Here is a 10483-nt window from a genome sequence, read left to right as displayed (position 1 = left end):
CAATACAGCCAGTACAGATTTTCTTGTGATTGGGTTGAATTTTATTTGTTGCACTTTCAATTTTTCTGAGATTTCTGTAGAAAATAAATCACGGATAATTTTCTCATTGTTAATTATAAATACAATTGGAAATTGTGAGGGTGTATTAAAACGCATCATGATATCATGAAACTCATCAGGTTTATCTAAGAAAATATTAGGAATATCTTTAACCAACAAGAATTGACCATTAGAAACACCGCATTTTAAACTACGGTACCTTGTAGCGCCCCAAATAAAATCTTGGAACTTATCTTGTACATTTTGGTAAAAATAACCATCGGTGCATTGATCATAAATTGGTTCAATAGTCATAGGTGTTATCCATTCTAAACAAATGAAATCACACTGTTTGGCGATCAATTTCACGGTGGTTGCTTTAGCACATCCTGTTGGTCCAGTAACGAGTAAAATTTTACTTTTAATCAACGAATTATTATTTAAACTTTCAAACCATTGTTTCACTTCTTTTATTTTACCATTATGTACTGCTAATTTAGAAACAGACTGAGGAGTGTAAATATTACACCAATCTGAATTTTTATTTTCACTTTGAGTATGAGGCCTTTTTCTACTAGTATGCTTCAATGACTTAATGGTTGATGGGATTTCTTCAAAAGATGGTTTAATCCATGCTTTTTTTTCAGGACTCATTACCTAAGAAATTAAAATTAAAATTTCAACATTTTGTAAAATAGTAATCACCTCACAGCAAATGTATAATAATCAGGGCCGGCGCGAGGGTAAGGCGACTCAGGCGGTCGCCTAGGGCGCCATTTTCAGGGGGCGCCGAAATTGCTTTTACAATTTTGCACATTTTTGTCAGTAATATATATTTTTTTTTTTAATATAAAATACCTATAACTTTGTACCTACTGAAATATTGATAGTTATTACTTATTATTATGGTTATTCCGTTTAGCGTTTAGCCATATATTAAAATAATATAAGTATATTTAAACTATGGTTTAGCGTAGTCGCGTAGAATGTTTATCGTATATGTTGTTCTATAAATTTACTACATCATTGACAGATCGTTTTGAACTTTTAAAGATCCATGTTGATTTATGGAATTTTTTGTACGATTTAAAAAATGCACCCGTAAATGAAAGTGAATTATTAAAACATTGTATGGATCTACACAATCACCTCAAAGATGGATCTGACTCTGATATTGATGGTGTCGAATTATGCACAGAGATTCTGAACATTAAGCAATTATTAATTTCTTGTTTGGACATAAGTTCACCTCTTAATATTCTTCAATACATTTTTGACTATGAACTCCAAGACATATTTCCAAATCTTTGGATTTCATTAAGATTATTATTGACGTTACCAGTGACAGTAGCTAGTGGTGAGCGGAGTTTCTCCAAATTAAAACTCATAAAAACATACTTACGATCTACTATGGCTAATGAACGTTTGGTCTCATTATCGGTGTTATCCATAGAAAACGAAATAGCTGCGGAAATCGATTTTTCTACAATTATACAAAGTTTTGCGGAGAGAAAATCAAGAAAAGTGTGGATCGATAAGAAATTTAAATAACTAATTTATTTATGTCATGTTTCATTGTGCATCTCTATTATTATTAATTTACAACCATTTCTGTATTATTTATTTTTGTATTATTAGTATTTGTATTTATATCAATTATATGTGCCTATTAATTATTATACCTATTACATTATATTTTGTCATAATAATATGTTAAAAGTTAAGCATAATAATATATCATTTTTCCGTATTTCTGTCCATGAACAACATTTTTTTCTGACTATTATGATATTATGTATGTCGTATGAAAAAGGCGCCATTTGGCATTTTTGCCTGGGGCGTCATTTAGCTTTGCGCCGGGCCTGATAATAATAATAAATAACACTAAATTGAAACTAAAACGAGTATACAACCATAGGCATAACGAGACTTAAATTAAAGAGGTGCTGGAGTCTTGATATTTTTTGATAGAAAAATAAGGTATGAGGACAGTACATGGTTTCAAAACATTCTGGAGTTCAGCCCCCCCCCCCCCCAACAAAAAATATGCCTATATGAATTCAATATACAACATATAGAAGTTAATCTTATAAAAATAATAATAACTGAACCATTTTATTAATTTCAAATAAATACGACCAAAAACTATTATGTACTTACAGATTTCAAATTTGTGAATCCCAACATTTAAATAATCATTTATTTAGTAAGATAGATGGTAGATACTAATATACTATTGTTTTTCATACAATAATTTTGATTACGAGTGCAAACAAATGGGTTATTGAATTATAATAATTATAAGTAAAGCAATAACTAATCGATTGTATAGATTACTTCTACAAACCAAATTTGAAAATGTAAATATTTAAATTAATCAATTAATGCAACATGTTATCAATACCATAATACTATTCATATCTATAGCCGTGGTTTGGAATATGTTTCTTATCTTGAATTAAAACTGATAGTTGGGCAGTTGTCAGAAAATTGATAAGAGATTTTTTCTAATTCCATTTGAAGTATTGCCAACGTTTGATAACAAAATGTTTGTACAGACATTATCATTATCAGAATATAAAATGTATCATTAATGTATTTATGTATTGTAATTTGTAATTATTCATCTTTTGGTAATTGGTACGTCGATTTGAAAAAACTGTTTAAGATCTTTATTTCAATTATTTTAATTTTACATACAATGGAGGCATGGAGCATTTGATTGATCATGATTATTGTATCTTACCAAGTAAGAATGTATAAAGTATTAATATTTAAGAAATAACATTATTCTCTCTTTATGATTTGTAGTTGTAATAATTTTCTTTTTTTAATGGAAAATACATTAATTTTTTCAGTTCAAGATGTACCTGAAGCAGCAAATGTAATTGACGGTATGCATTGTACATTGATCTATTTATTAGAATATATACATTCAAACAAATCATATTAATAGTTTATTTCTTAACATTTTTCTTTCTTTATGATTTGTAGTTGTAATGATTTTTTTTTAATGGAAAATGCATTATTTTTTCAGTTCAAGATGTACCTGAAGCAGCGGATGTTGTAGCTGACGGTATGCATATAATACAAAACATTTAGCAACTTTAAATAAAAAAATAAAACTTTATCATTAACGGGTTGAGAATTGATTAAAATAAGAATTCCATGCTTAATTTTCTAAGATTACCATTTAAGTCATTATTATCTTATAGACAATATTATTCAGTTTTGGCCAATTGGAGATCGGCCAAAAACATATAAGTTAATTCCAGGTGTACATTATAATGAAGAGGTCATAGAGGACAATTTAGGGTTTCTTTACTTCAGAAGTAAATTGACAGAAAAAAAGTGTAAATTATTTCTGTTTTGTTCTTTAATTATATTATTATTTCATTTTATTTTATGTATACAAAATGAGCAAAAGTCAATAAATAAATTTATAAGACATAACAGTGCATTATATAATGAAAATAGTGAGTATAATATGATAGATATTGTGTCCATAAAGTTATTGTAAGTACGATTTGGTAATTATTATTCTACTAATATTTGTTCAATTTTATTATTTTTTCTTGATATATAATTTTATTACTTTGTAATTGTACATTAGATATTTAAAATGTAAAGAAACTTCAACGAATGGATGCCCAGCTACCGCTTTTATTTCTTCGGTTACTAAGGACAATGGGTTTTCACTCAAAAGATGCCATAATCATAAAGTTTGAACATCAGACACCAAAGTGAGAGAACTTAGAAATGAACTTGGTAACAAATGTGTTCAACACTCTGCCCGCTCATATTCAGCTCGTACTTTATATGTGGAAAGTATTGTTAGGTAATTACACTAATTATATATTACTATTTAGTGTAAATATTTTAGCAAAAAATAAATCTTACTACCCTTATTTTATATTTTATTATTGTATTAGTCACCCAGAAGGTGCTACTAATTATACTTTTCTACAAGCTGTTGAAAGAATGAAAAAAATTCAGAAGTCTATTTTTCCACCTACACCTAAAAACTTGAACCACTTGAATAATTTATTACTATTAGAAAATAATAGACATTTTACAATGACATTTCAAACTCCGGAAAGTTTGTATGTTTTTTAGTTATCATGCACATTATTTTTGTCTGATTATTATTAAATTAATTTAAAAAATCGTTTTTTAAGATTCTATCAAGGACCACTGACGGTTAATGGCACAATTGTCGGTGTATTATTTTGTAATATTAAATATATTGAAAACATAAAAAATGAATTAAAAAATGTAAGTTGATAAATTAAGAATGGTTTTAATGTACTTATATGATGTATTCAGTGTAATTAACTTTCTTGTTTTTTTTTTTGTAGGTAATAATAGCCGGCTGTGATGGTACGTTTAAAACAGTTCCAAAAACCATCGATGGGGATTGTTATCAACTTTTTACCTTTCATATAATATATAAAAATATTGTAAGCACTAACTAGTAATATCACCATTAAAACTCCCTGTATACTGTAAATGGTTTATTTAGTTGACTAATTTAATATTTCCTAATTTTTGACAGAGTTTCCCGATGGTATACGCTTTACTAACTGGCAAAACAGAAATTATTTACAAGGAGCTGTTTCAATATGTTCGTAATGTCTTACCCCTGCAGTATGATAAATTGACTATAATTACTGATTACGAGATTAGCCAGATAAATAGTATTGAATTAGTATTTCCGGAAAGTACCCATCAAGGTTGCTATTTTCATTATTGTCAGGTAAATTTATTCTTACACCAACTGAATATGATGAAATATTCAAACAGTTAATCATCTAAGAAAAAAATATAATAAATATATATAACAATTGAAATATAGGTAAATTCTATAAATATAGGTAAAAATGTATGTCAATACAAAAACATTCTAAAATGTAGAATCAAACTGAAAAACTTGGTTGTTGATTATTGTAAACTTGTAACATAAAAATATCAACATTGTATATGATTAAATATTCAAACAGAATTATTTTTTATTTTTGTGTTTTATGAACAGTCCATTTTAAGACATATGAGGAATAAACAAATACAAATTTATAACCTAGTAAAGGTGAATCCTATAGCAGCTCGAATTTTTAGGATGGTAATTTAACTTTTAAATAGTATTTATCAATGAGTTTCAAACATTTTTGTACTGATATGATAATAATTTTAACAGATACTTGCTTTACCTTATCTCCCGTCCGACCGAAATAGTAGTATTCCAAGTATGTTGGATGGATTCAATGCAATTATAATATACACGGTTCAACATCAAGAAGTAGAAAATGCATTTCATAGTAAAATTTCATAAATATTTATTTTTCTTACGATATTCTATTTTTATAGCACTATCGTAAATGACCATGTTAATTTTCCCTGTGGGCCTCCGCCTATGTTTATGTTGGATCCAAGACAATTTAGCGCAGTCATTATAGCGCACGACAATAATGTTCGTATTCTGAATAGGTACCTAATTTTTTTCGAATAATAATTATTGAAAAGTATTCTTTGAAGACTGGTTAGGTTCAACACTTATTTAATGTCAAAATTGGTATGTACTTACTATCTGATGAATGTACCTACCCAGTACCCACCCTGGACAATTTTGATTATCCTCTTTGACTAATTATATATTGTAAAGGCATTCGAAAATTGGGATTTTTATACAATAAAATAGTTTTACAGGATACGTGTATAGTGTGTACTAACCTCCATTGATATTGCACTAAATTATTTTATGCTAGTTTAGTCTAGTTTAGTACACCGTTTATGTTGGGGGGCCTACTCGGGTCTACACATTGTTTTTTTTGCAGAATAAAATATTCACCAAATAGGAATAGATTAAATTTAACACAATTAATTTTTTTTATATAAATTATTAGCAAATTAGCTAAACATTTTTTTTTATATTAATTTGTTTGGGGGGCCATAGAAACGTTTCTCCACCCCCCCCCCTTATTTCCAGATACTGAAGTTTAAAATCAACGCATTATTCCGAGTACTTATCGTGTACACGGACACACAAAAAAAAATATTAAAATATATAAAATAAAAAATAAAAAAACAAACATCATTGTTAAATCAATACATTCATCGCTCCGCTCAGAAACTAAAATGTATTATGACAACTAGCATTTACAAAAAAATATTTTCTTTTAAATTTTATAAAAAAAAAATAATTTTTTAAAAAAAACGCGGAATATGTGAATACATAATTTTGTATATATTATACAAGGTTTACGAGTATTAAGCATTAAATTATTGCACAAGCACATTATTTTTTTTTACGTTGGTCACACTTAAAATTCAAAAATTATTGTATCTATCCTTATCAATTTTCTGACAACTACCCCCACGAACTAAGATAGTATGGACTGGAAACGAACAGGCGGGCGGGTGACGGGGAGCCGGGCCGCTTATGGAATGGAGTAGGCTTGTGCGGGGAGAAATGGGGCAAGTGCGAATGTAGCGCTACCACGGACTAGGATCGAACTATTAGTTATTACTATTATTTAATATTAAAATTTATGTAATACATTTTTGATGTCGTAAAATGGTTTTAAAGGAAAATAGATTCTGGATATTTAAAACGTAGGATAATAAGTACACATCCATAACAAAAATACGCGATTTATTTATTAATCAAAAAATATTACACTTCCTACTCTAAATTTTAATTATAAAAATACAGACGAAACAGTAAGCATTTAGTTTAAACCAGACTCTCTAAGTCTCCATTTCAAAATTCTGTTTCTGATTGTATTCTCTAATTTGATTAGAATTTTATCATGTATAGAAAATGGAAATATAACCAACCAGTGAAAATTTCATGTATCTACATTCTACAGTCATTCGTTTTAAAGTTACACCAAAAACCAAAATCAATTTTCTCGCAAACATATTTTGCGTAAAAATTCCCGTTTTTCCTTAATTTTTCTTTTGTTTTTCAAGGCGCTTTTGAAAACTATTGGAGAAATTTCCTTTTGACCCCCCAAAGTACCAACTAGATTCACTTTCCTATCAGAAGAAATTGAAGAAAATCCAAGCACTTTTACTGTCCTAAAAGGTGATGACAGACACAAAAAAAAATAAAAAAACACACATCATTGTAAAACCAATACATTCATCGTTCCACTCAGAATCTAAAAAATAGTTTGATAATAGGTCAATTCACTCTAAAATCAAAAATGACAGCACCCTATTGAAACTAGCGAACAAAAATTTGCTATGTCGTACGTTTGTAAGACGGAGACAACATATGCGGGTACGACGTCCTCTTAATAGTGACCCAATAGTGTGGTCTTAAAATATTATATACGAATGTAGTCATTTTAATGATTAAAATTAATATTATTATTTATTATAACATCTGAACATCATTGACCATTGTAGTTTTTAATGGTGACATTACAATACTTACTCGTATAGTCTGTTTTGGGACTATTCTCCTTGCTGCAGGTGCAAATTGATCACCCAGGGACTCCTACCTTTTTTTCAACTGTATAAACTTTTATCTATGTACAATTTGTTTAAGTCCCCAAATTATGGAAATTGTACTATTGATCAGCAAAATGAAGTTTCACCTTTAATAACCATCAAAGACATAAAACATATTTTTGGGAGTACAAAATATCCCTCAACACTTGATGATTTAAAAAAAAATGAATGGTCTTGTTGATGATGGAAACTGGGAGTTTTCTGACATTTTTGAGCATGACTATAATCTCTCGCCAGTCAAAGAACGCTTGATTTACGATTTGGTTGGATATCTAAGTAAACAAATATTAAGATCCACAGAATGTACAATTTGTATTGGGGCATTTAAAACTCCAAATTGTTTTTCAAATTTCCCTGAAGCTGAATTAGTAAATTTAAAATCTAAAGGCAGATTAGACTAAGTGCACCCAAACTATAACTTTTATAAATTCATCACAAATATTGAAACATATTTTTCTAACAATATAAATTACCCTGATGTGTATAGCCAGTGTCGGATCTAAGACATTTGGCGCCCGGGGCTAATAAAAATGTAGCGCCCTTACATAGTATTAGCTACAGGGGTCAGGGTTTGCGGGTTGTCAACAGAAAAAAAAATTTTAAACAGGTACAAATCAAAAGTATATTTTTATATAACATATTTTTATTTAAATCGTTGTCTTAACATATATTATAATATTATAGATCATAGTCAATATTATAGTTAAAAACCATTAAAAAATATAAAAACAAAAACATAAATAAAAAATCTATTGATTAATTTAATTAAGTAAAAAAATTATAATCTGAAAATTTAAAAATTACTTTTTCTAGCTTTTTTTGCAGCGAAATCATTAATTATGTCTTCATAATTGATTTGTCTTGCAATTTTATTTTCTATGGATAAAATAGATTAAGCTTTGCTTGCTCAATAGTAGATCTTAAATATGTTTTTATTTATTTCAATTTGGTAAAGCTTCGTTCACACGAAGCTGAAATAACTGGCATTGTAAGATATAGTTGGTAAGCAACGGATATATTTGGATATGCATCTTGAAGTTTATTTTTATAAATAAAATTCAACATTTTAAAAAATTTTGCTCTTTTTAAATCGTCATCTATGTTGTAAACAAACATGCTCTTTAAAGCTCTCTAGTTCTGAAATGAATTCAATTCATTAAGTTGTTTTAAATATCTCAACCTTGATTAAATTCATTATATTTAACTATAGGTAAATATATAATTTATTTTAACAGGTTTAAAAATTGCTTACCGTTGGTTTCTGTTTCTGTAATATACTTATCCATATCTGAATCATGGTCCACATCATTAGTTGATACCGTTTTCGTTTCAAATAATTTATTTTGTACAATCTCTGTAGAAACAACGTTATGTTTATTTTAATTTTATTTAGATGTTTAAAACATGTTTTATATAACCTTGATTAAACTCATTACATTTAAGTATTTAACTATAAATATATAATTTATTTTGACAGCTGTAAAAATTGCTTACCGTTGGTTTCTGTTTTTGAAAAGAAATTGTCGATCTTAGGTAGTTTTTGTACATTTTTTTCAAGTTCCAGTTTTCTTTTTCTATTTTCAACCCCACTTAGCTTTTTTTTCAATTCATTATCTTTTTATTTGGTTAAGAAATGTTAAAATAAAAAAAACTTTAGAGGTGAAATGAATCCGACAACAACTTTACTGTTGACTGTTCGACATGAATAAATGAACAATAAAAATATTATCGTACATTCCAACATTGTAAATACCTATTATAAAACCTAAGCATTTATCGTCGATCGTCAATTTGGGTTTTCTCCGAAACTGACTGATAATGACTAGGCAACTATAAATATAAAATATGTCAACACCGCGCCAGTCCAAAATATAAACAAAAGATAAACGTATTCGAATATCTTATATTATTTATTCTGTTTAAATATATAGGTAGTTTATAATATAATTTATACATATTTTATGAGATATTTTTAGCTTATTTGTTTATTTTTCATAATCTTGAGAGCGCCCTGATATCAACAGCGCCCGGGACAAGAGTAGGGGAGACTGGGTACAATTGTAACATGGTACAATTGTAACATGGTACAATTGTAACATGGTACAATTGTAACACGGGCAATAAGTCGTTCAATAATCAATATAAAAATCTCAAACAAATTTAGCAGTTAGCCATCTGTATAACAATCGATGTTTCCTTATCAAAATTATGATAACTAGGTAACTTTTTGGCACGAACTAAGATATATCTTAGTTCGTGCCAAAAAGTTACCTAGTTATCATAATTTTGATAAGGAAACATCGATTGTTATACAGATATGGCTAACTGCTAAATTTGTTTGAGATTTTTATATTGATTATTGAACGACTTATTGCCCGTGTTACAATTGTACCATGTTACAATTGTACCCAGTCTCCCCTACTCTTGTCCCGGGCGCTGTTGATATCAGGGCGCTCTCAAGATTATGAAAAATAAACAAATAAGCTAAAAATATCTCATAAAATATGTATAAATTATATTATAAACTACCTATATATTTAAACAGAATAAATAATATAAGATATTCGAATACGTTTATCTTTTGTTTATATTTTGGACTGGCGCGGTGTTGACATATTTTATATTTATAGTTGCCTAGTCATTATCAGTCAGTTTCGGAGAAAACCCAAATTGACGATCGACGATAAATGCTTAGGTTTTATAATAGGTATTTACAATGTTGGAATGTACGATAATATTTTTATTGTTCATTTATTCATGTCGAACAGTCAACAGTAAAGTTGTTGTCGGATTCATTTCACCTCTAAAGTTTTTTTTATTTTAACATTTCTTAACCAAATAAAAAGATAATGAATTGAAAAAAAAGCTAAGTGGGGTTGAAAATAGAAAAAGAAAACTGGAACTTGAAAAAAATGTACAAAAACTACCT

General features: G+C 28.2%; 2 protein-coding genes and 1 long non-coding RNA gene across 5 annotated transcripts; 2 read left to right on the top strand and 1 right to left on the bottom strand.

Moving 5' to 3' along the window:
* Positions 1–1038: 1038 nt before the first annotated feature.
* Positions 1039–1590, top strand: LOC115033107. Its single transcript, XM_029485117.1, has one exon. The coding sequence runs from the start codon at positions 1039–1041 to the stop codon at positions 1588–1590; it is 552 nt and encodes a 183-aa protein (XP_029340977.1).
* A 955-nt stretch (positions 1591–2545) lies between these two features.
* Positions 2546–6032, top strand: LOC107883927. Of its 3 annotated transcripts, none has more exons than XM_029486111.1 (10): positions 2546–2788; positions 2898–2933; positions 3077–3115; positions 3653–3877; positions 3972–4142; positions 4218–4314; positions 4398–4499; positions 4595–4795; positions 5072–5158; positions 5234–6032. In XM_029486111.1, exons 5-10 carry the CDS (start codon positions 4021–4023, stop codon positions 5366–5368), a joined length of 744 nt encoding a protein of 247 aa, XP_029341971.1. In that variant the 5' UTR covers positions 2546–2788; positions 2898–2933; positions 3077–3115; positions 3653–3877; positions 3972–4020; the 3' UTR covers positions 5369–6032. The 3 variants fall into 3 exon arrangements, with proteins under 3 accessions (XP_029341971.1, XP_029341967.1, XP_016660420.1); XM_029486107.1 differs by having other exon boundaries at positions 3255–3877; XM_016804931.2 differs by having other exon boundaries at positions 3077–3877.
* A 2294-nt stretch (positions 6033–8326) lies between these two features.
* LOC107883926 lies at positions 8327–9455 on the bottom strand. The gene is made up of 3 exons (XR_001679592.2): positions 9049–9455; positions 8807–8908; positions 8327–8691 (listed from the first exon to the last, which is right to left on the bottom strand). It is a non-coding gene; the product is annotated as an uncharacterized LOC107883926 (long non-coding RNA).
* Positions 9456–10483: the final 1028 nt, after the last annotated feature.

Source organism: Acyrthosiphon pisum, chromosome X (assembly GCF_005508785.2).
Source record: "Acyrthosiphon pisum isolate AL4f chromosome X, pea_aphid_22Mar2018_4r6ur, whole genome shotgun sequence".
In the NCBI taxonomy this organism is placed as follows: Eukaryota; Metazoa; Arthropoda; class Insecta; order Hemiptera; family Aphididae; genus Acyrthosiphon; species Acyrthosiphon pisum.
Note: the sequence above shows the minus strand (reverse complement) of the source record. Positions and strands in the feature narration are given on the sequence as shown.